The 25,192-nt window shown below is 37.2% G+C and overlaps 1 protein-coding gene across 9 annotated transcripts in view; it reads left to right on the forward strand.

Annotated features, from left to right (window-relative positions):
• Positions 1 to 25,192, forward strand: part of SLC4A10 (solute carrier family 4 member 10) — a 164,358-nt gene that overhangs the window by 65,131 nt on the left and 74,035 nt on the right. For all 9 annotated transcript variants that reach the window (XR_010072083.1, XR_010072085.1, XR_010072081.1 and 6 more), the window contains 2 exons: positions 11,321 to 11,467; positions 20,987 to 21,125. Coding sequence is in view for 4 of the 9 variants with exons in the window: in XM_063342268.1 (XP_063198338.1) it covers positions 11,321 to 11,467; positions 20,987 to 21,125 (286 nt within the window). In the remaining 5 variants the exon portion in view is untranslated. The remainder of the gene's footprint in view (positions 1 to 11,320; positions 11,468 to 20,986; positions 21,126 to 25,192) is intronic.

The following is a 25,192-nucleotide window of genomic DNA, read 5'->3' on the forward strand; positions in this document are numbered from 1 at the left end:
TTTTTGGATCTCGCACTTCGTGTTCTGCGGTCTTCTGTGGACAAAGTGAAACTATTGTATCTGGTGTCCTTAGAGAAACACCTGACAGAGGAATGGGGGCTTCCCGCCTTCCCTTCTCCATAGTACTGACTCACAGAGTTTTTTGGTGTGGTGAATCTACCCCAAAAAACGTCCTTTTGCTGATTCATGTTACTGATGATGGTAAGGTGGCGTTTTAAAAACTGACAACTTTCTGTTGTGAATCACATCTTTAAGCTCGGTTCCATGAGTAGACTCAAGTGTTAAGGCAATCAGAATTACTTTGGTGTTCCACATGTGACTACATGGAACATAAAGCCCCATCTCAAAATTTGAACAAGTACGTAATTTAAAAACTGTAGTTAATTACTATTTTCCCCCACCATCCTATAGGTGTAGAGATGCTCCTGTGAGATATCAGTGAAAATATTCTTTAAAAAATCTGCTCCTAGGATGTTATCAATAACATCAAAAACCATGACAGTGGTTTTTCTTTCCATCAATTTAAATTGTTTAGGCTTGAAAAATTCTGTAGTTAGACAATGAGTCTTCTTTTCTTTAAAATAAAAATCATACTGCTTCATAACGTTCTAAAAAAACAATTATTCAATGTAGAATCCTTCATAATGCAGTTATATTTCTCTGATTTCATGTCCACTCTAAGACGAGATCGGTACATCTTTAAATATATAATCACTGCATCCAGAAATACCAAGTGACATAAAAAGATTTGAAGAGATTGTAAATTTTAATATCCAGTTGCTGTTAATAGCATGTCCATTTGTATCGCAGCACATCTAGGCACTTTTCCATCTGGAAACAGTGCATGTGACTCACAAATGTCACTGTCTTATTCTTATCCAATGTATATTGTGTTGGGTTTTGCTGAAAACTTACCTTTTTCCTAATGACATAACAAATATAAAATATAAAATTATATAATCAGGTGCTAATTGCATAGCTTAGTAAAAATCATATAATTAGATAATTAATATGTATTATGTAATTAGCTCTTTGACAGTCATTTAATTGGGTTTATGGTTCAAAAATGTAAATAGCTAGTTACTGAATATTCTAGCAAAGACTAGTTTTGACAGGTTTTAAGTTTCAATAGCATAGCATCATATCAGCAACATTTCAAAAACTGCAATTCACATGAAGAACTAAATGCTTAAATCCGAAAATCAGTATTCAATTTCTTCTGGTTAAATCTGAAAATTGTAAGTATTTTGCTATTTTTTAAATTGTAAACTGTCAGCATTCAAATGTCAGAAATACTGATTTAAATGTGTACTAAAGTTCCCATCTCAAATTTCTTGGCCCAGCAAATACTTGTATTTGCATATTTTGGGGCAGCTATTGTGCAAATATATTGCAAGTACGTATCTCCCTGAAAGCATGAAAACATCATGGTGATTAATGCTGCCTGGAAGAACATCCACAACACCAGAATTTTGCTTCAGTCTCTCTAGATCAGTGTTTTCTTTCCCTGAGCTGTATAATAAAAAATCGGGGAGATAGGACAGGAACTGCAGTACTTACGGGAACACAAGAGATGTGGTGCTCATCTTAGTGCCAGTAATGGTACTTGCTATCTGTATTTCAAATTGTGTCTTTTTACTTAAGCTTTGTAGTGCTTCAGAAGTGGATTGTTTGCAGAGCTTTGGCAGTCAGATTTTCAGCATGAATGATTTTTCCACATAATTCATTTTTCCTGAGTTTAAAGGTCAAGATCAGTCACTAATACCGAACAGGTCATTTGTCTGACTGTTGCATTAATGAAGGGACAGAGAAAGCATTTTTAAAAGTAAAACAAAGAGCCTCTCTCCCCTGGTTATAATCACATATTTTGCATGTTATCTTTCAATGTGTGTACAGATAAAATTCCTGCTGAAATAAATATGCTCTTATTTTTATCAGTGGTGGAATTCCTAAATGAGAATTGGGCCCTGATTCTGGGTACTAAAGTACTTAATTGCAAAAAGACAGATTTTACATGTACCTGTACTGGGAGCAGGTAGGCAAGTTTTCATAAACAGATGTGCGCATAAACAAACAGTTGCACTCGCTTACTCCCTGTTGTTGTCTCTGGCTGTCTGCCATTGCTTCAGTGCATGTTCAGTAGTAACAGTTTTCTGACAAAATGGATATACCTTCTTTTCCTGTCATAGATTAAAAAGATTAGTATTGATCCGTACGTCTGGAGATCTCAGATTCTCTCAGATCACATGCTGAGACCCTTGGACTATATAAATATGCAAAAGGATTGGCACTAAATGCGCTCTGACTAAGGTCTTTTGCTTATGCCCACCATATCAGCTGAGAGAGAAATGACTGTTCCATGGCTGTCCTTGCTAGAGGTGGTCAGCTTCAAATCCTGGATATCTGTGGCAGGATTTCAGAATTGCTGTGTTACTGTGGCCTGGTTTGAGATGCAGCTTCAATAGGGAAATGGCTGGAGATAGGATTAGATGGAGGTCCAGGCATGAATCAGGGGTGAATCTTGGCTTTGTTGGAGGAAACTGCAAAATGATCCTTGATTCAAAAAAGACAAGATTTTGCTTAAGCTTTTTATAGTTCAGACATTTTAAGTGCCTAAGTCGCATGGGAAAAATTTGTCTCATGGGAAATCAAGTTTGCTGTCTTTCACATCTCTCAGGACACATAAAACACCGTATCCAGTATATAAATCACTGGATTTATATTCTGTACATCAGAATATGCATTCTGACACTTTTGACAAAATTTAGATTATGTGGACTGATTACTGAAAGTCACAGAAGACTTCAAACTAAACTAGGAAATAAACGTCGCTAGTACAACACTGAATAGGATGCAGAAGCTGAGGATTTAAACTTAATAAACCAAAAATTAATTTGAAATCTTGGTGTGCTTGTAGAGATGTTTTGTATTTTACAACCTGCATTAATTAATTAATTAAGATTAATTTTGATAGTAGATGTCCTGCTGACCGAAAAAGGAGAAATCCAGAATATTTATTTATTCTCTTTTAAAAATGGTTATTTTTAGTTATTATTTCTTTTTAGATTTGTTCTAGCTTGTGACAGTAATTTAAAAATTATTTTAATGAAATTTTGATTAGATACAGTTAGGGTTAATACATGAAAAACTCAGCGTGATTACGCTCTAATCTCCACATATTATTTAGTAAAAATCTGAGTGGCTCCAGATATTGAAGTAGGTTTTTATTCTCAGAGACTGGACATTTTTCATAGAAATAACATAATAGTGGACCTGTCTGCCACTGACATTATTTACCTGAAAATTAATAGGACATAGCAGGTCACAGGACTAAAAGAATATAAATCATATTAACCTGCTGGCCTTGATTCATCCTTGCCCCTACGTAGGAGCAAGTGAGCTACTAATTCTGCTTGGCCAGACTGGAATGTTGACCAAGGTCTCCCCTCCCTTTGGCTGCCAGGACACTACAGCCTGTTGCAAATACTTTGTTACCCCATTGGTACAGATCCCCTGCTCCAAGGTGCCTTGCCTCTGCTTCCCTTGGGTGCCCCATTCATGCTGATGTTCATTCTGACTGACCTCACACTCCTTGCAGCAATGTTTGTTAGACTCAGAGGGGTAGAATATAAGCTGTGGAAGTACAGAGTTGGAGAGAGATTTTGGTTAGTCTATGCCAGCAATGTCAGACGTGGTTGTATAGCTGTAGCTCTCTACAAAAAGGTCTCTTACAAAGAACGATTTTGGCTTTACAAGTACAGAATTCTTTCATTTTGTTGCCTACCAGGCATTACATGCTCTAGCTTGTTCCATTTGTCATTTCTAAGCCACTTCTTTCTGTAGTGCCTCTCACCTGGTTTTGTCTCCTTTTTCCTATGTCTCTCAGTATTCCTTGAGATCTCACTTCTCTCCTGAGCTGTGCTTGCACTCTTGCCTTAGCAATCACCTGGTTTGGTCGCTTCGCACGGGTCTCTTGTCCGTTCCCAGGTGTTCCCATGTTTGTGGGAAGGTGGTTCACCTTGAAGATTCATGAATAACTCTGCAGGACGTTTTCACAAAATCTCTTTGAAAGTTCACATGAAGAACAATGAAATAATGAAAGCAAACAAGTTATCACATAGCGTTGGCTGAATGCCAGAGTCTTTTCTTGATCATAAGTTTTGGGTTATGAAGTTTGACTTTGCTTTGAGCTTTACTGACAAGAAACCTTTTCAATATTTGTGGAGACTAGTATTTCCAAATATTTCACCTTGTGAAATTCTGATAAATGAAATTGGCATAAACCAACTTGCCGTTATTGGTGAAAGCTATAAAATTGCAGCATCAGAAGACAGAAACAATTTTTAACATACAGTTGTGCTAGTACTGAGTTTGCATTTTTTTTTTTTTTTTTTGCTTGTTGCTAATTTAGAAATATAGGTCAAATTATTCCCTCTGATAACCACAGCTTCACTTTCCATCAGTGGAAAGTGTGTGTGTCTGTCTGAGAGGGTCCTTTTACATTCTGTGTCTGCTTACTTTTTTTTTTTTTTTCTTGCTATTGTCTGGCAAGGTCTGAGACCTCATTTTGTGATAGGACCATGCACGACACCTGTGGACTCCTCTGGAGCAATGTAGTGAAATAGGGAATGAACATAAGTGCAGTTACAAAGACTTTTTAGCCCAGCCTCAACCTGGAAAAATGTTTTGTTAAAAGAAGGGATTTGTTGGGAGGGCAGTGATTGATCGGGGCTCTTTAAAAGGTCCTTAATTTTAATGACTTCAGTGAGATGCTCTTATCCTCCATATATGCCTATGTCCTTAATGCTTTCTTGGGCCAAGGATATTGTTTTAATTTTTTTTTTTTTATAATTTCTATTGTACTTTAACCTAGAACATAAGTTACATGTATGATCTAAAAAATTTGTGAAGTCTCTCTTGTCAGTTCCTCCAAATTATAGCATGGCAAAAAGGTAAAAAATGTCCCTTGAGGAAACCATAACCACAAACAGCAATGTAAACTGTTGGTTTAGGAAGCATTGCTTTTGTCCTTTCTGCTTTCTCTTTAGCTCTGCCTCCCTGCTGCACTACAGTAATGAATCGTGAGTCATGTACTCTCTACTCCTACACAATTCACCATAATCACTTTTTCTCCTATAAGGAAAGAGGCAATTTTTTTTAACTCTACGTGGACTGCTGGTTTTCTGTCTCTACCTCACTGTTCATTTTTGAGCGGATGGAAAATTGCATTTGGTTCAGCTCTAGCTGGCAATACATAAAAGAGGCCTCAAGGCACTGAGTGTTTTCCAGAGGAGGGAGAAAGCCCTCCAGTCCTGCTGAGGTCAGCAGCCATTTGAGACTTGGCTCGAACCACTGGTAAAACATTCTTTCTCAAGGCATCTTGACTTTACAGTGTGTTTCCTTAGTAGGTCACAGAAGCCTGACTTTGCTCTTTCTGGAGATGTTTCAAGACGCATCTGTTCCCTTATTTGCCCCCATCCGTCATGCCCATGAGGCAGGGATCTGAAAGCCTTGGTCTTAGCAGGTGCCTATGGCAGATTTGGATCATTCCTGGTGGAAGGCAGCACAGGTACCACAAGCACTTGGCGTTCACGGATGTTCAGATCCAGGATAGTCACTTTTTATGGAATAGGCATGAACTTGGCTGGTTCACTAAGGAGCTCTTAAAGTACTTGCTTGAGTCCCACATGCCTGGTGTAACATGGAGGCCTGCGGAGCCTCTACTGATGGGGAAGTGCGGAGGTGAACATGCTTCATATGTGTGTTCTTCCTACCAAATGGACGTGTGTTTTCTGTGTTAAAATTGTGTTTGGAAGGAGAGTGGGAGGCACTAGGGCAAAAATGTCTGTACTCTTACTGTTCTATTAAAAAGATCTTAATTTCTCTAAATTAAGGGGAACATTTACAATCCCTTTCTCTCCATCTCCATTTTCCCTTGCCACGTCTCACCCATTCAGATAACTGTAATGAGATTTCCAGAAGTTCCTAAGTTAAGTCATTAAGCACCATAAATTATAATGGGATACACATTTTTCAAAGCTTTACAAATACCACAACATTTCTTTTCCTTTCCATTTATTTAATGAATAAGATAGGTAGCTAGGACAAACTTCCATTTTAAAGACCTAGAATGCCATGTTCTGAAAGCCATTTTTAAATGTGACATCTGTCATTTTCAAGAGCTATGCAGAAAATATTTGCTTTTCTGTGGTTGCCTTTTTAGATGGTTAATTTCCTATTGGGTTCTTAAAATAAAATCTAGGTGTAAGGAAGAATTTCTTCTTTGGGATACAGTAACCCGAAACAACCCTTCTACTTACATTTTTGTTCTGAGAAATGTGTCTGCAAGATGTGTTGATATTAATAATGTATATTTTGTATCTGTCTTTTCTAGGGCAAAGAATTCATACCTCCACAAAGTGCAGATATTTACAGCACAATACACTTTTTCTTCAAAAGGTTAGGGGAAATCCTGATTTTTACATAAGCTTATACGTACTTTCATCTGTCTGAAAATTAAACATAATTAACAGGATCCCTTTTCAATCTTTTATAATATAATTTGGATTTATTAATGTAATCCTGTAAAAATTAAAAAGAACACTTTATAACAAGTGTCATTTCATTATTTCTTTAATCCTTAAAATATTTTTACTTAAGTGTTTTAATCCTTTGAAAGTAAACCACAAGGGGCCAAAGCCACTTATGATATAAATGCATAGATTTGAACTGACTTTATATTCTGGGTTTTGTTCTCCAGCTACGTGCAATTTGATTAAGAATAGTCTCTTTTTAAAAACAGTATTTATAAAATTTAACAGTGGATGTGTAGCTTTGTATAAAGGTGACATTGCAGGACAGATCAACTCAGTGTACTGCATTTCTTTAATAAACTCTCAGATTGTAAATAATCTTCATATATTAATGTATTTTCTCAGAGGTTAAGTTTTTGAAAATTATTCACTCCTAAATCCTAATACTGAAAATATTTATGCATGTGCTGATGTTTAGCTTTCCTAGCAGCACATCTGGAATAAATCATAAATCAACATTTTAATTCAGAGTGTGTTTTTGCAGAAACAAAATTATAGTCTTTCCATGGTAAAACTCTATTGATGTTAATGTAGGTTTTGTTGAAAAAGCTCAGGAAGACCAGATAAATCCTATGGCTCCCTGATAATTAAATTAATTCAGATTTTTAAAATTATAACATAAACAGAGTGTAAACCGTGGAGAGGATTAAACCTCTCTCAGCACAGAAATTCTTTCATTTATTTTGAAATAAGAATTAGCAGGAGAAATCCTTTTTGATCTATTAGATGTACTTTGTTTTCTGAGAAAGGACAAGAGGCAAAACTCTTAAGTGTGTCCAGAACCACAGATCTGCATGTGTGTACCTGAGTTCATTTTATCTGTATATGTTTCCATGGACCTGATTACATGTGGCTATCTGTGCATTCGTGCGCAAAATATTGTACAACGAATCCACCATAGTCCTTGGCTGAGAGGTACAGAATAAAGAAATGTTTCAAGTAGGATTTTTCCCATTTTTTGTTTTGTTTTGGTTTTTTTGTTTTGTTTTGTTTTTTTTTTTTTTTCAAGAAAACACAACCATTGGAAAATTGCAATTGAAAAAAACATGAAGCAAAAATGAAGCAAAACATAAAACATTCATCCATTTGTAGATTTTTGACTAACAACTTTGGCCTTTTCTCAGGTGATGGGACTGTACAGCACATGGTGCACAGTGAAGGTGATAAAAAAGTGATGCCCAGCATGGTATTTTTGAAGACTTCGCTTTCAATAGTTATAAATCCATTGTTATGCTCACCTCTTAAAACTGTGTGTAAATTCTGTGTGACAATGCTAGTTAGGTTGTACCTGTTGGAGACAGTATGTACCCTGATGTAACTTACAGTTGTTACTATTTCCTATACTTTAATGCCTTTGTAGCCTTGACAAAAGAATGGGAAATTATGATCCAATTGAGCTAGACACTGTGCGAACGTATGGCAGAGCAGAATTATTTTACAGTATTTAAGCAAAATTCAGGCATTTTTAGATGGCATCCTGATGAAGTAAATAATAAAACACACAAAAAAGCTCTTAAAGGTAAATGAAAGGAATGCCCTTATACAATTAGTCATAAACTATAGGGAACAAATCTGAATCCTTTTGGATATCCTGCAATTTACTTCAGCCAAATTGAAATTATAGCTGTTCTTTCTTCAGAAAATTTAGTCAGATTAACTGAGACCTTATAGTAAATGTAGGTGCTGAAGGTATAAAAAAAAAAGAAAAAAAGATCGTCTACCCAGTTTTGCATATTTGGGGAGGAAATGTGCTTCTGTTTATGTCCTTTGGAATTTTACCACTGATGTCAGTGATGTTCAGGAGCTATCTGCAGCCTATATTTGTATTATGGTGGGACAGAAATCTTCTAGTAACTGCTTTTGTGCACAACATTAAAATGACAGAGTCTAGCTGATTCTTGGGACTTGCTTATGGCAACAAGAATAAAAGCAAATCCTCTTTTGATCCTCTTGAAATGAAGATTTTTTTGAAAAATGTTCTTTTGGAAAAATCCTTGTTTTAGAATTGTAGCATAAAGGTTCATTTGGTATTTGGTTTTATATTATTTATATTTATATTGGTTTTATATTAAGCAGAGTTCTTGTTTGTTCTCATCTTCAAATTATTCTCATGTTTAAATAATGTAAGTCTTTAGGGGGAAAAAAGAAATCTGTTGAAGAACTTCATTGGAACAGGTGTGGATGCTCTTCTCTAGTGTAAGGCAGCAAGAAATTGTCTGTCAGAGAAAGGTTGGTGTTTCTGCCCTGCTTTGTCCTGGAGGCTGCAGGGCAGCCTCGTGTTTGGCATTCTGGGCTTGGGAAATTCAGAGAGCTCACTGGGAACTCTTCTTCAGTAATGTCTCAGTCAACTTGAACAGGAAAAAATACCTTGCATTCTGGGCACCAGTTTATAATCTTTACCATCAAAAAGTTACCTGAAGTAAGGTCACTTTACTCATTGGATTTAATCTTTCCTCTTTTTTCCCCCCCTGCTTCTATCATTCACTGTCATTTTGCCAGCAATGGAGAATTCATTAATTTTTCTTTTGTTCCTGGCTGGTCTTTTTTTGCTCCTCAGTTGTGTTCTTTTAATAAACCAGAACTCCTTAAGTCTTTATGCAGTTTTTTTTCTTTTGCTTTATCATTTTTCTGTAGAAAGCTATTCCTTTTCTCCCATCAGTTTCTTTTTTTACCTCTTGTTTGCCTGGACCTCATTACAAGGACCTAGATTCCTCTCTATGTTTATTGAAGTTTTTTCTTGGTAAAACTTGGTCTGCCTCAGTTGATTCACACACGCGGAATAAAATCTATTTTGCTTTTTTTGGTTATCCATTTCAGTTTCCAGGTTCCTATTTTCTTTTCAGTGTGAACTGAAACTGTCTCTATAGGGAGAATTGTTGTGGTATTCAGACACGCATGAATATAGTGGCATTTTAGGGCCTGTTTCCCAGTTAATTGAATAAAGAACAGTCTGGACTCAAGTCCTGGATTCAGCCCTGGAAATTAATTGAAGTGTAAACCTGAATCTGCATTTCCTGGTGCAGGTTCAACCTCAGCATTGAAGTAGCACAAAACTAGGATAAGCGTGCTCACTTCTATCACAAAGCAGCAGGAATGTATTAAATTACTAAATTAAAAAAAGCAATCTGTTTGCACCTCTGGAAATGATTAAAAGTCTTAGGAAGGGTAACCCCATTCATTTTAAAATGTTGTTTTGGTTTTTTTTTCTCCCCAAGGAAGGGGACAAGGAAATGTTGAGTACTACATTACTGCTGTCCTTCAATATCTTTTTAATGAATTCTTTTTATGGAATACATTTTTTCTTGTTTCGTGCACCACTGATTGCAATACGTTTGAAATACACCAAAAGCAGCAGTTCCCTTTAAATAATTTCTTGTGTTAAATGTAATAAGCAAGAAGAAAGAGGTATCTAAAAAATAAATAATAAAAAAAAAATTTTCAACTTGTGGCTTTTGTTTCAGAAAAATCTCCTGGTTCTACAAGAATAGTCTCCCAAAAATTGATGTCTCTTCTTTCTAGTCTCCTTAACATGAATCAAAGTTGAGGAAGTAACAAGTGTGGTGTCCAGAGCCTTTTCTCCAGCTGTTTTAGCTTTGCTTCTGCAGAGAATTCCTGTCAGCCTTGAATTTCTTTGATGTATTGTGACAAATGCTACCTTGTTGTGTTTTCTGCCCCTGCTGGAGTCTCCATGGGATTAGAGATCACGTGCCACCTTAGTTTAATGTTCTTGACCTTTTTCAGATGATTGATGCTGCTGAATGATTGCAGCAAAGCAGCAATTATCCACTAGCTGTGTTATGCTCATTTCAAGGAGAAAATAAATGTTATTTGAGATGAGTAATCTGGACACTGTCTTTCTGCTGAGTAAATGTAGGAGACTTGCCTGGAGTGAGTCATGATTCCTTTCCCATTTATTCTGTTGTGGTACTTTCTACACATTTGCCCTGTGCTCTCTCCCTTCTAAATGTTTTACTGTGCTCTGATCCTGTTAGCTAAGAGAGCTAAATCTTTTGGGCTTGATCAGCAACATAAAATTCCTCAGGTTCAAAGGTTCAAAGATGGTGGCAGGCATGGCAATGTTTACCTTTGTATGTATTTTAAAAAATGAAATAGAAGAAATAAAAGGACCCTAAGCTATCAGCAATGTATTTGTGATGTGAGTACATAAAGTTGGATATGGATTTTGCAGTCCATAGTGTTTTATTGTTTTTTCGGTCTCTTCTTCCCCCCTCCCCCCCCAGCTTCTTTTCCCTTCAGTGAATTTCCCACAAGAATTCTGTCAAGGTTTGGCTCATAAATAGCAATGAGTTTTGTAAAGTTCCTGTACAGATAAAGCAAACAGCAACTTTACCAAATGTTCAATGCGAAGAGATCCATGTGTCTCTTCATGCGACTGTTTTGAAAGACATTTTACAGAACACCTGTCTGGCTTTAATGAAAGTTCACACACAGAGATGCAAATTTGAAGAAAAAAAAAGTAATCTGGCACTGCATTTTAAGGATTTCAATACTGGGATTTTGCCTTGTGTGAAGGGCTTGTTTATCTGTGACGCTACATCATCATTATTGTAATCAATAACGTTACGACAATTAACGTTAGAATAACCGATATTCTATAATTACATGATTATAATAATTACTATACCATTAATACTGTTATGGTTATTAATATTGTTATTGTGTTGCCACACCCCCTTTTTAAAAGGTAACTTTTTTTTTAACTATAGGCCATCGAACATTGTTCATTGGAGTTCATGTGCCACTGGGTGGAAGAAAAAGTCACCGACGCCATAGGCACCGTGGACATAAACACAGAAAGAGAGACAGAGAGCGAGATTCAGGATTAGAAGATGGGAGAGAGTCTCCTCCTTTTGGTAAGATAAATTTTATATATTTGCATAGATCTTTTAATAATAAACATCAGTATGATTATGCGTGCTCTGTTCTGTTACGGCTTGGACGTGATTAGCAGTGGGGTTTTGGAGAACCCACCAGAGCCTCTCCAGTCTCTGCTGGAGAGCCAAGATTTGTACTTCTGATGAAGGGCAGCAGCCAGTGGCAGTCAATACATGAAAAATCTCAGTAATTTCTGCCACTGTAGGAGACTGTCCAGGAGTGTTCTCATAATGGTAGGCTGCTACCACCACTGGGAGAGGTAAGTGCTTTTATGGCACCAGCTGCCCTCACTGAAGGCTCTGGAGTATTTGCCCCTAAAACGTAACATAGAGGAGTTCTGCTTCTTTACAATTAGTTTTGTAATAATGTTGATGTTACTGAAGCTACAGTGTTATATCAGATATTGACTGCAATCCAGATTTTGTTTGCCTTTTCCATACATGGCCCTGTAATATCCATTGTAAGATGAGTCTGCTAACTGAGGACTTAAGAGCAAATGGGAAAAAATACCTTTCACTAAACAAACCCGATACAAAACTTCTAAAATTCTCAACATTTTAAATTAAAAAAACATTACAGAGAACAGATAAAGGTAGTAATGAATAAATTAGTCAATCTTTGTCTCAAAACACATCAGAATATTTGCTGTTCACAAATAAAAAGTGCATGAGCTGAAATGTCCAAGGCTGTAGTAAGTGTTGAAAATATAATGGAAGCATGTATAGAAATCAGTTTGTCAGTGTGCAACGGAAGAATGTTTTTAAATCATTAGGAAAATGTGCCAATGTAATTTCAGGTTACAGAATACTAATTATAAGACTTTCTTTTAATCTGAAGTTTGTATTATGTATGTAGAAAGCTTTGGAGGAAGTAGATTATAAGTGCTGATGGCTAAGTATATTGTAAAGAGCTTAAAATACTCAAATCTTTCACAATGAATTGTATGGAGAATGAAACAAAGTCAAGACTTTTTCAAACTTAGTAGATATGTGTTATGTTTTGAAGACTGAACAGTGAAGGAAAAATTGGCTGTGGTTGTTCTGTTTGGAATGTATTTCAAATGTACGAAGACCCAATACTATATTGAAACTGGTTTCTTGGAAAACAAGAGTTCATAAATTATTAAAATAGTTTTCAAAAAGAATGTGCATATATGCATATAATGTCAGATTAAAAAGAAACAATTGAAAGTTACATTAGCCAAGAAGTGAGATTATTTTAAACTATGAAGCAGTGTCTTCTGTTGAGTCATCTGGTTTTATTTAAGTGCCAGTATATGACACATTTTGGCTGAGAACTTAGCTTTGTTCTTTCAACTTCTGGAGACCTAGGCTTGTGTCCTTCCTAATGTCAGAAGTAAAAAACCTGAAATTATCTGACTGAATCTGTCCTTAATAGTCTTTGACAGTTGTGCATACAATAAAATGCACTGTTAACACAATTCTGCGCTAAGTGAAAATGTTCAAGATTGCTCTAACAGTGGAATAGGGGTAATATGAAAAAGATAGTTTTGAAGTGCATTTGTAAGTTGGTAAATCTGAAAATTATACAGTGATGAAGGGGTTAAGCACAGTCAGAGCAGGCAGACAAAATTATACAGGGATTAATCGTAGTCTATATCCGCATCCTTGCTTTTACTATGGATTTTCCTTACAGGAGTTTTAGACAGGTTGTGCTACCTGGGGAGAAGTATTGCCGTTAGAGAGAATATATGCAGTTTTTCTATGCCTTATTTACACAGGGGGAGCAACAGATACTTGTGGCACTAAATCTGAAGCCACTTAACCTCAGTAACGCATTTTAGCTCTTGTTCCCCATGACCACAAGGTTATAATAGTACCCAGAGGCTGAAGAAAGTTGCAAGGAAGACAAATGCACTTGATGCATAACTTAATATGAGGGACTGTGCTACCTAAGAGAGCAGATCCAAAATGGTCCCTTAATTTATGAATCATTCTGATTTAATTTAACATGCAGAAATGCTTAGCACCCTCTCACCATATACTCTTTTTAATGCATTTCTGCTGAGTAGTAGGAGGCTGTATTCATGGGAACTGGGGACGAGGAGGGGAAAGAAAAAAACATTTCAATGAGCAGGTGCAAGAAGAAAGATAGAGAAAATAAGCGCTGTGAGACCAGCCGATAGAACACAGTGCTTTGAAGTAAGTCAGAAAAATACATTAGGATTTTTATGATACAAGAGAATAAATTAGCAGTGTTTTGGAGCAGTGAAGTATGAAAGGAGGTATAATAAAAGCCAAAGATGCAACAACAGAAAAATAGAGATGCTGGAACAAGTAAAGGCCTGAAATACTCAGACATGAAGTGCTCCAGACTGCTCAGTTAACCAAGCATGGGATGAAGCATTATTTTTTGTCATAATTTATAGTGGTATAATGTATAACTTCATCTGTGAAGTACCATTAGGTGCAGATCTTGCTCTGCTGTCACTGCTTCAGGGAGCTGCATGGTGCATATAGTGCTGTGGGGCTGTGCAGGCCCCACTTAGAGTGGACAGGTTCCTATCCAGTGAAAAACAATTTCTTCAACAATTTTCTTTGTATCAACATGGCTAGAAAACACCTGTATTCAATGTAATGCCCATGGCTGTAAGCTTCCTGGTAATCCCTTTGAACCCTGGCTGGGAAAGATGTACCAGCTACTTTCTGAGGGAATGTTTCTGCAGAGAAATAGATTTTTTTAGAATATCCTGGTCGCAGCTCATAAGCTTTTTTTTTTTTTAATCTCCTACTGTCACTTTTCAAAAATAACCTGAATGTTCTCAGTGTGCAGATTCAGAGCTTCTAGACAAATAATATGTAGATTACGTAGTTAGTAAAATAAAAAAAGGTAGAGTCCTGCCATTTGGGGGCACAGATCACTTACTGAAGTTTTATTTTTGTTCTCCCCACACCTGATTCTCGCTGTCTGTCTGTTGCCTCTTGATGAGATGAGGCTGTACAAGATGTTTCCACTTTGCCGTAATGGTGTGCCTTTGAATTCCATGATTTGCAGATTACATGGCTTGCTCACGGAGAGGCTTTTTTAGGTAGTAAAAATTGTAAGCTAAGTGGTTTCAAGATCTAGATTTCCACCATCTTGCCTCATAATTTTTTGGAAGAAAAGGAGAAATCCAATGAAATTATCCACTCAAGTTAAAAATGCAGTAATGCTATTTGCTTTATTGAAGAGGTTTACTGTTCCCAGCTGAAATGCCGCTGCTGTAATGAATGCTCCAGTTTCATGCCCACTTTAAGCTCCCCTCCTCCACAGCTTTCCTTGTGGGGCAAGTATCGTGGCTACTCTGTGACCTAAATTAGGGAATTGATGCAAATAAAAACTAGTTTGGCAAAAAAGCTGTTTCTAGCCTACAGCAGGTCCTTGTTGCTGTTTGCTGCGAGTGTGATGGGTGCCAGCCCCAGTGGGCTGCAGGGCCACAAGCTGTCCGGGACTGCCACATCAGCGCTGGGGGTCCTGGTGGCACTTAAAATCTGGGGCAGATTTCCCTTTGGCTGGTAGGGTTGCACTTGCTTGGTACATCTGGGGATTTTAGTGGCAATTTCCAGTGGTTTTTGATGTCTGTTTTTTGCCTGTAACCTGTGAAACAGCTGTCTTGCACTTGCACTTAGGAGCTAGAGATATTTATGTTTCTGTTTTAAAATGGGGTGGAATAAGAAGACTTTAGATCTCAGCAGTGTGTCTTTAAGGACAGCTTTTGTGAGGGTGAAGTGAACACAGCTGTGAGGACTGGGATTTGATTTCAGCCTCCTGTGGTGTCTTCTAGGACTAGACGCTGTTGGGCTTGTGCAAGGTTTGGTTTGTTCTTTTAAGAAATCTGGCTTTAATAATCTCTAGTTTTAAAGAGGCTTAAATTTGTAATTCATGATATTGGATGTGGCAAGGGAAGCTGAGCAGCCCTGGAGGTGAGCCTAACAGAACTCTACGCGCGGTTCAGGAAAGACTCTCTGAAGGTAATGCAAGCGAAAAAGTGAATTGCAGAGGGGGACTTCTCTTGGTTACTAGAGGGGCTCGAAGAAAGTTTAATGAAAGGACTCAGCTGACTGTATTTGGTAGCTAAACTCAAACCTTGAAGGGGTATTAATGGGGCAGATTTAATTATTTGTAAAATGTATGGCTGTTAAGAGAATTCTCCTACCCTTAGCTATAGGCTCTGGCTGCTGAAGGATGAACTTGGAAATTTGAATCTCTGGGCAGCTGTGGAACAGATTGCAGCAAATCTGGATTAAAATAATGCATCATAACTGCAGTTTTAACAGTCTAGCAAAGAGAATTGAAGCTTGGGAATTGTCCACATTGTCAGATCCAAAACAAGATTATTTGTCATAGCCCTGAGGTGACAGAAACAATTCAGGTGAAAAAAATGTAGAGAGCGCTTCCTGAAAACAAGATTATACGTATAGGGATAGAGTGCCAGAGGAGCAAGCAAGGGAATACTTTCTCCCAGCGTAATAAATGGTTTCTAAGGTCTGTGAAGAGATTTTCAGAAATGTGCTACATGGCTGTTTACTATTTTATGTGTAAATTTTGATTTAAGTTTTACCATGTTTTCTTATTAAAAACAATGTAATTTATGATCCTTACCTTTACTGATTGCTGAGCTGAAGCACAAAGTCCAGTCTGCACAGGAAGGAGGTGGGGGAAGAGCCCCTGTCCACCACTTCCTTGGTGAGCGCAAGCAGGAGGATGATGAATGTTTGTTTGTGTGTGAAATGATCCTTTCTTTTCTGTGATCCTTTGACTTTTTCACACCATTTCCCCTTTGAAAGGAGTTGTTACGGATGTCAACTATGTTACACCAGTTCACTCCCTGTCTGCAGCCCATCCTGTGCAGTGAGCAATCAAAAAAAATAAAATTGTATATTTAATATTACTTTAATGTGAATGTACAATAGCATGAGGGATGGATTAAATCTTGTCTATGATGTTTACTATCTTATGTGAACTTCTGTAATGTAAATTTTATTTTAATTTTTGGCCTGTTTTCTAATCTAGAAAAAGTAATTTTTTCACCCTTAGATCTACTGACCCCAATAAGAAACATTAGCCTACTAATACTACCCTGAAATGCAGGTTCTCAAAAGGCTTGGAAATACATAAACCTCTTCTGACAATTGAGCTAATAGAGTGTTACCAGAAGTACATTTTTGCACCCTTTCTAGAGTTTATTAAGAGCAGAGGACAAAATTTGGAATACATTTTATATGTAGCCGAGGCTGCGTTTCTGCTTGTGGTATGGCTTGGGCAGATTGCGTGCAGTTCTGCCTGATGGCAGGGCGGGTTGTCTCAGGAGAAATCCTGGCATGCACCGAGGAGGAGATGTGTATCGCTGTGAGTGATGCAGTGGAGCAGGTTGTTTGCTGGGCTGAATTTATGTGGAGGGACTGAGAATGATCCTGCTTTCTTACCTTGGCCTGATTTCACCTTGTTCCCTTAGGCAGGAGGGAGCAGTTCTAACCCAGAATTGTGGTTGCACTTGGGGATGTTTTAAATGGGGGAAATGCCAGTTATGGTTCCTTCCCAGATGTGTTCCGTACGCCACCGTTCTCCCCTGCCCGCAGTCAGCGCTGTTCCAGGGAGCAGCTTTTCGTGTTGCCCTCTGGGAATTAGGTTATTATCAATTCTAGCTTTAAGTTCTGCTGTTTTGGCATGTCTGTGCCCATATATTGCTTTTGATTTAGGGATGTTAAGGACTTTACAAAGAGTCATAGTAGTGAACAGTATGTCAGGTTGCTGCAGAGTCACTTCCTTTCTGCAGCACTGAATCCCAGTGTGAATTTGTGCTTTCAATAATACATAGAATCACAGAATGATAGGGGTTGGAAGGGACCTCTGGAGATCATCTAGTCCAACCCCCCTGCCAGAGCAGGGTCACCTTAGAGTAGATTGCACAGGAACACGTCCAGGTGGGTTTTGAATGTCTCCAGAGACGGAGACTCCACCACCTCTCTGGGCAGCCTGTTCCAGTGCTCTGCCACCCTCAAAGTAAAGAAGTTTTTCCTCGTGTTTAGATGGAACTTCCTATGTTCAAGTTTGTGCCTGTTACCTCTTGTCCTGTCACTGGGCACCACCAAAACCAGACTGACCCCATCCTCCTGACACCCATCCTTTAAGTATTTATAAGCATTGATAAGATCCCCCCATACCATATCCACTAGGTCTTAATTTTTACCCTTTTAACAGTGTGGTGGAGTTGTACAGATTTTTAAACCTGGAATACTCAGGTTTTCCATGCTTGCAATGAATTTGAGGTATCAGATGTAGTTTGGGTGTCTGTGTGAGTCCTGCACGGATGATGTGAACACAAGCCCAGAGACCCAGCTATAACACAGAGTCTGGCAGGAGGCTCCCATGGGCTGGTGGAGCCACAGCAAACAGAAAGCTGCTTCAAATTTTCCTGACTGAGATGGCTCTTATTTGAGCATGGGTGGTTGTTGATGGTACTCCTCCTCCTGTCGTGTACCAGACTTTCTGCCCAGTCCCAGCTGGTCCTGGAGGATTTCCTGAACTAGTGGTGAGCCATTTACTTGGTAGAATCATCAGCTGCATCTTGTGGAACTTTAAATTCACATTGCGTCTAATGTCTCTGTGGTCTGATATAAAACAACTGCAATGTTAGAAATACTAGTAACAAATTAGTCACATTAATTTATTTTTTTTAGCTTAATCTAGATTACTTTCATTACTTTTTGGAAATAGCAATAATAATATGAAGGATTTTTTTTTACGCTGGCTGTACTGCTTGAAGTAGGGATAGGCACAGATAATATTCAAGCCAATTTCTGTTTTCCTAGACTTCAAAAAAATTTGAGTGTCCTAGTTTGCAAATATTATGCTTCTACACTGAGGATTAAGTTATCACAGTTTGACAGTCAGCAATTGAAGTATTCTTTCATACTGTTTTTGAATCACATATTACTCATTTTCCATATAACACATTAATGACATATTTGGTATTTATTACTGCTATGAATAAGAGCCAAAGCCATCTGGCATTGCTCACATGAGTAATGCTGTTAACTCAGTTTTATAAGTAGCACCAACAGATTTTTTTTTTTTTTTTTACATTTTATTGTGTTTCTATTGTTTAATTCTCTTAGGGTTTTGTACTTGAAATAAAATTATTATACTATAAAGCAAATAATAACTTTTTTATTTCCAGTTTCCAGCTTGGTGTCTGAAAATCAATCTGCGGCTTGCAGGTTTCAGACACCAATACAAATTACAGCAGCAGAAAAAGATGGCCAGAATCCAGCAGCTACTTTTACTGGGAAGAAGAGAGTTTATTGCATATTTCGTCATTGATATAGATTATTCACTGTTGTCAGTCAAGTAGCTGTATGTTACACAGAAGACCCAATAAGAGCAAATCACAGCAGTAAGGTGTTTCCTTGCTTCTGCTCACCTCAAGGGATTTCTGATCCTCTGCTTTCCTTCCCACGCTGAAAGTGTGCATTTGCATGAGTATCAAACTGTCATAAAACTGCAGCTCTGCTGTACAACACTACATTTATTACTTAACAGTAGCTGTTGCTGTAAATCAGTTCTAGTGCTGATTTTGTCAAGAGTACAGGATGTTCTTGGAAATGCTTATTCTCAGATTTTCGTGGCAGTCCAGCTCTCTACCGAAGTGGCTTGTTTTCCATGTTCTATCACTAGTCATATGCGCTTGTCCTTTGCAAGTTCATATCTCGCTGAATTTTGTCCTTCTGGGAAACAGTCTTAAAAAGTTGCACGCTTCTTGACCAGAGTGTACTTTCTAGTCTCAGATTAAATCTTGATGCTTGTATTTACTTTTTCCTTCTCTAGAATGTACCAACATGTGGATATGAGGAACATAGAGAATTTTTTTTTTAAATAAACATAGAGAGAGGCTGGAAGGGGGTCTAGAATAGAGATTGAAAAGAAAAAGAGGACTGAACAGTGAGAGAGAAGAGTAATAGAAGAAAAGGTAAAGTGGAGGAGGTTGTTACTGTTCACCAAAAGTAATTTCTGTCCCCTTAGCTGTCCCCCTGCAGATTCATTCTTGACAGCTTAGTAGTACCTGAGCCCATCTCTCTCTCCCTCCTCTCCTGTACTTCTTCCTGGGTTTCATTTCCTTGCTTTGTGAAGAAGTAAGTAGGCTTGACCGTGCTATATCTTTACACTCTGATTAAGCAAATAGACCTCAGGTGAAAACTGTCATGTATTGTTTGTGCTATAGCAAGTTTACTGCTACTACCAAAAAAGGTGTCTTTACTGCTGCATTTATTCTCCTGTATCAGTGGCCCGTTTAATTTTTTTTTGATCAGTGCTGTGTTTGCTCTTTAACTAGCATTCAATGAGTGTTATCACCTCAGTTTTTCCAAAATTCAGAGACCTTGAGGATCCTATGCAGTGATGCTCTTCACTGCTAGATGGAAAATACTGTTGCTTGTCTTACAAATATGGTTGTAGAACAGAACTTCATTTAGACAATGTTCAAGGAATCGCTGAGCTGTTCTGCTGGATAATCAATTTTTCGGTTGACTGACAGCCTGGCCCCTATCAACTCTCACAAAGGACTTTTCGTTCCTCTCAGAAATCTAAAATGCATTAGCAGAAAAAATAACTAGGTATTTCTAGAGAGACTGGGTTTCATCTAGTTTGTTCATTTGAGATTTGCATTTAAATAAGGATAGGATTTTTTTTAATGACTTACTACATTTGAGCTATGAACACTGAATATACATCTATGTTAAGGTGATCCATGAGCTCTGGAAATTTTCTAAGTGATATGAAAAAAGAATCATATGACTCCAAAATAGGTTTAGTGGTCTGCACTGAAAGGTTATGAAGAAAAATAACTGGTAATAGGAATGTAAAGGGAAGACAGAGACAGGAAGAATAAAATAGGGAAATTGGGACAGATAAACAACTTGTTAATCTGAAACAGCCTAACCATGTAGGAACAGTTTACGAAGGGGCAGGGGATGGTAGGTGGAGATAGTGATCCGTTCCTTTTGAAGTTCCCAGGTGTATATTGACATTAGAGAGGTTTATTTTGCTTTCTTTCTCCTGATAGGTAAAACAAAGAAGGCACATTTAGTACACCAGCTTTGTGAGCTGCGCTAGATCTGTAGATTTAGATTTAGGATGTGGCAAAGTAGTTTTTGTAACACTGGTGTAAAAGACTTTTATCAGCTCTATCTATGCTGCTGTCTGTGCTGCCTTTTTTCTGTGAGATGCCATTCCAGCTTCCAGTAGTCTCTACTTCTGTACATCACATTCTGTCTTTAGATGAGTTTAATTAGCAGACTAGACAACTACAGTAAATAGAGGTCTCAATCTGAAAGTGTTTGTGTATAAATGTTCTTACAGCATAACTACAATCATGTTTTCAGTGTGTCAGTAAGTGATACGGATGAGAGAGTCTGGATAATCTCATGAAATTTTAGATACTTGCTTGCTCAGGGCAAAAAACTTGGTGTTCTGGACTTGATATTTTCATTTTTTCCCAGATACCCCATCACAAAGGGTGCAGTTTATTCTTGGAACAGAAGATGATGACGAGGAACACATTCCTCATGATCTCTTTACCGAGCTTGATGAAATTTGTTGGCGTGAAGGAGAGGACGCGGAGTGGAGGGAGACAGCAAGGTGAGTGTTTTTGTAAGTTTTTAAAAGTCATCTGTTCTGTTTGTTAGTATATTGAGGAATGATTTCAAAGCTGTGGCAAGCTCAGGAACAGATTTTGGATATAAAGCTTAAATAAAACCACAATTTTAATCCTTAGACTGCTAGTATTACTACAGCATTTGCGTTTCCCAGAGCCAAATGTTTTCATCTGGATTTATGAAATATAGGTCATAATGAATATCAGGGGAAAAAATCAAAGTAAACATATCATGTATATGAATTAAAATTTACTGGTTTTATTAATATTTTAGATCATGATTTTAAGAAACTTTCAAACTGCATACTGTGTTTGAATCCTCAAGAAACTGATATAAAAAGATGAAAGCAAGGAATGAGAATACTTTTGGAGCAATAACAGTTTTACATATTCTAACTATCAAACATGCTATTTAAGGTTTTTAAAATGCAAAGAAAGCCTATTTATAGAAAGGATTTATAAACTCGACCTCCCTCTAATCTCTACTGAAGACGTAAAAGCTCTTTCAAAAGCTGCCCCTTCCCCCTTCCCCTTTCCCCGTTTTCCCAACCCAATTTGGGGCAGATTCCCCCAAGCGGGGCCTTTCCCCTGCAGGGCTGTCCACACAGAGGAGGAGCTGCCACCATGGCACAAATATACCCTTGATTCTGGGTCTGTGCTGGGGAAAAAACCCCAAATTTTTGGGAAAAAAAATTACCCAGTTTGGGGCTCCTGGAACAGCCAAATCCACCTGGATTTGTGCAGCTGGAAAGGAACATGTTTTTCATGTTTGTTTCCTTGAGCATCTAAATAGGAGATGACTTGCTTAGTTTCATTAAGACACTACATTTTCCAGAACCTTAATGCTCTCTTTCCCTGCTAGTATTTGTTGTCAGTGTTCCTCAATGGTGCCCAGAAGTCTATGGACCAAATCCTTGGTGTCAGTAGGATAAAAATTGTGGAATTCCTGAAAGGATTTTGTGGCAAACTACGTATGTGGGCTGTTTGGCATGAATATGGCTGTTAGCTTTCCCTTTAAATTTACTGCAAATTCCTGCTTTCCCAGAGGGCCACAGAATTTTCTGTGACCTTCCCTTCCTTTATGTGTCCATAGGAGGAGGCATAGATAGATGCTAAATATAGATCTTTACATGTAGAAAATGCTCATATGGGGATTGTGCTGCAGAATGAGTGTAGTAGTGTTCCTAAATAATCTTATTAATATTCAGAGAGAGAAAATCTAATCAAGTTAATCGTCTGCAGTGTTCTCATACTGATTAGGAAAATATAGGACCTCTTCTAGGAAGGATATCAGCTTCTATTGTGATTAAAAATAAAAATCACTGTGGCTTATGTTATTTTTGAGCAGGGAAATAGCAGCTTCTTTAGTTCAACTAAAAAAAAAATCCCTTTGCAAATCATCGAAGAATTATGTTTGTGAAAAACTGTAACAATTTTTATTAAAATAAATAGTTAAGCAAGATTGAATTTGAAATAAATAGGCAAAGCAAAAAAAAATTTATTTAGATCTATCTGTCTGTATGTACAGCCTTTCCAGTTGTCATTTGGGAACTAAAGAATCAAAAATGTCTAACAGAAACAAGCTGTAATTGTTGAAAAAGGACAGGAAAAAACAGGCAAGAAAACTATATTTTCTGAGCTCAGAAAATACAAGAGTGAAGTATAATAGCTAATAGTAAAAATTTCTTTAGCTTTAGAAATAAGATGAAAACAAAGAAAGAGTGAAGCTACCATGCAGAACGAACTGGTAAAGATAAATGATCTTTTTGAGTTTGGATCCAAAAATTTCAGACAGCATTTGACATGGGTTGGTTGACTGTTAGAAAAGGAAGAGATGGCAGTAAAATGACCAAATTCAAAATGAAGGCAAGAGTTGAAGTGCTTTATCCATGTAAATAAGAAGGTGCAGCAATTTCCATGCCAGAAAGCCAAAAGAACGTGTATTTCCTGAGTATGGTAAATCCTGTCTTTCTGTGAATCTATTAGGTGGGTTGTTGTACTATAGCAAACATAGCAATACTATTCAAGAAAGCATAAAAATGGTTGGAACAAACAGAGGCCTGATAGTCAGATTTCAGAGCTAAGCAAGGCGTAGAACAATATTTCAATGAAAGAATAATTTTAGACTTGGAGCTAAGTGGAAAATTGGATAAAATGCAATACAATGGTGTATCATGTCAGACTAACTTAATAACGCTATTTAATCAGATGCTTGATTTTTGTTTTTCTGACAAAGAAGAAACAGTGGATCTAATTTTTTTTTTTGTTACTTAAACTCTGTTTAAGTGTAAAAATTATATTAGCAGGTAAGGAACTCATTCAAGAGGTGCAGCAGGTCATGCTGAAAGATTAAACTTAGCGTGGAAGGTAGTGACAACTAACTTCTGAAGAATTAGTCTTATTAAATGGCTTTATGGAATGACAAAAAATAGGATTATAGTAATGAAACTTGATGATAAGAAAGTAGAAGGTATTGTTACTCTAGAAATAGATAAGGACAAAACACAAAGAACAAGGTGTCTTTGAGTAGAGTAATAGAAATGGGATGGTGTTTAACATGCAAGATCATATCCTTACATAGTAATACAATGGATCATTTTCAATACTGGTGGTTGATTCAGGACTTCAGAAATACTAAAAGCATGGTATGGAGAGGATACACCATGGGTTTGTTGCTGTTCCTTATTATATGTTTTCCATTTGTGTGGAAAATGCGACTGGAAGTATCTGTTAATCGTACTGTCTGGCTTCGGACATAGTTCCAGATAGATGAATTTAAATGCAAGTGACAGAGTGAAGCTCGCACATTAATTGCCTTTAATGATAATGGTGGCACTAAGTGGTTCTGTATTCATTTCCCCAAGCTCTGCATGGGCTGAAGGGTTGAGTTGACTCTGATGCAGTAAATCTGTATCTCCTTGTTCTCAGTTTGATTGAAATTTCATGCACAGTTCAGCCTTAAAATTTTTTGAAAATACCTTGAGGAAACTGTGTAAAACTGTTTGAGACATTTTATTCTTCGTTGATCAAAATAGTAACATATCAAAGGGAACCATGGATAAGATTTGACTGAAGCTTGGTGTTCTTTAGGTAAACCTCTATTCCTATTTCATTTGTTTGGAAGAGTAAATAAGTCCTTTTCTAGACTTTTTTTTTAATTGCTATTTTTCTTTTTCCTCAGCAGTTAGGAGACTCCAAGGTTTGCCATTCTCTAATTTCTGTAACATTTCTCATGAGCAAAAGCATTCCTGCAGATTAATGAGTAGGAGCAAGAAAGTACGCTTTCTTGCGTACGTGTTACAGTGTACTCCATTGAAAGGTCTGATGTCCCATCCATGGAATTAGTGAGCAGAATGGAATAACTTAATTATGTTGATATAATGATAAAATAAACTAATTTTTACCATTAATTGATTTCAAGCCAGAAGAAACACATACCTTTTAAAATCAATAGTCAGTCTTTATTAATATATGTTTTTATGTGGCCCAGCTGTACAATTGTGTAGAGAATGCATGATGTATAGTTCCTATACTGAAAAAATATTTCCATTAAGATTGTGGAGAAACACACTGAGGCATAACAATTCGGTTTATTTTATACACACAATAGCATAATTGCAAATTGCAGCTATTAGGAAAGCAATTCATGTTCAAATCCAGTCTAATAGCCTCTTGTGGTCATGGCTGGAAAGTAGTCCCTGATTTGTAACAGGTTTTACCCAAACTGTTGGGTCTCATTTATCTGCTAATATAAAAAGAAAATTTTGGGAGAATATCACGATGTTTCTGGAACAGAAAAGAATATGTAATAAGTATGAAAATAGAAAGATGCTTTGCAACCAACAGGAAAGTGTTTAGGCTTGAATTTTAATGAAACAGCACAGTTAAGAAAATAAACCTCTGTCTATAGTTTAGAAAGTAAATAGTTAATAGTGACTAGAAAATGGATGTAGTAGGAAAAATTATGAAGTGAAAATGCATCTCCCCTGGATCAAAATTCTTCTTCCGAAGAAACTAGATAGCAAAAACCTTAGGTTTTGTCACTTCTGCT

Source organism: Chroicocephalus ridibundus, chromosome 7 (assembly GCF_963924245.1).
Source record: "Chroicocephalus ridibundus chromosome 7, bChrRid1.1, whole genome shotgun sequence".
NCBI lineage: Eukaryota > Metazoa > Chordata > Aves > Charadriiformes > Laridae > Chroicocephalus > Chroicocephalus ridibundus.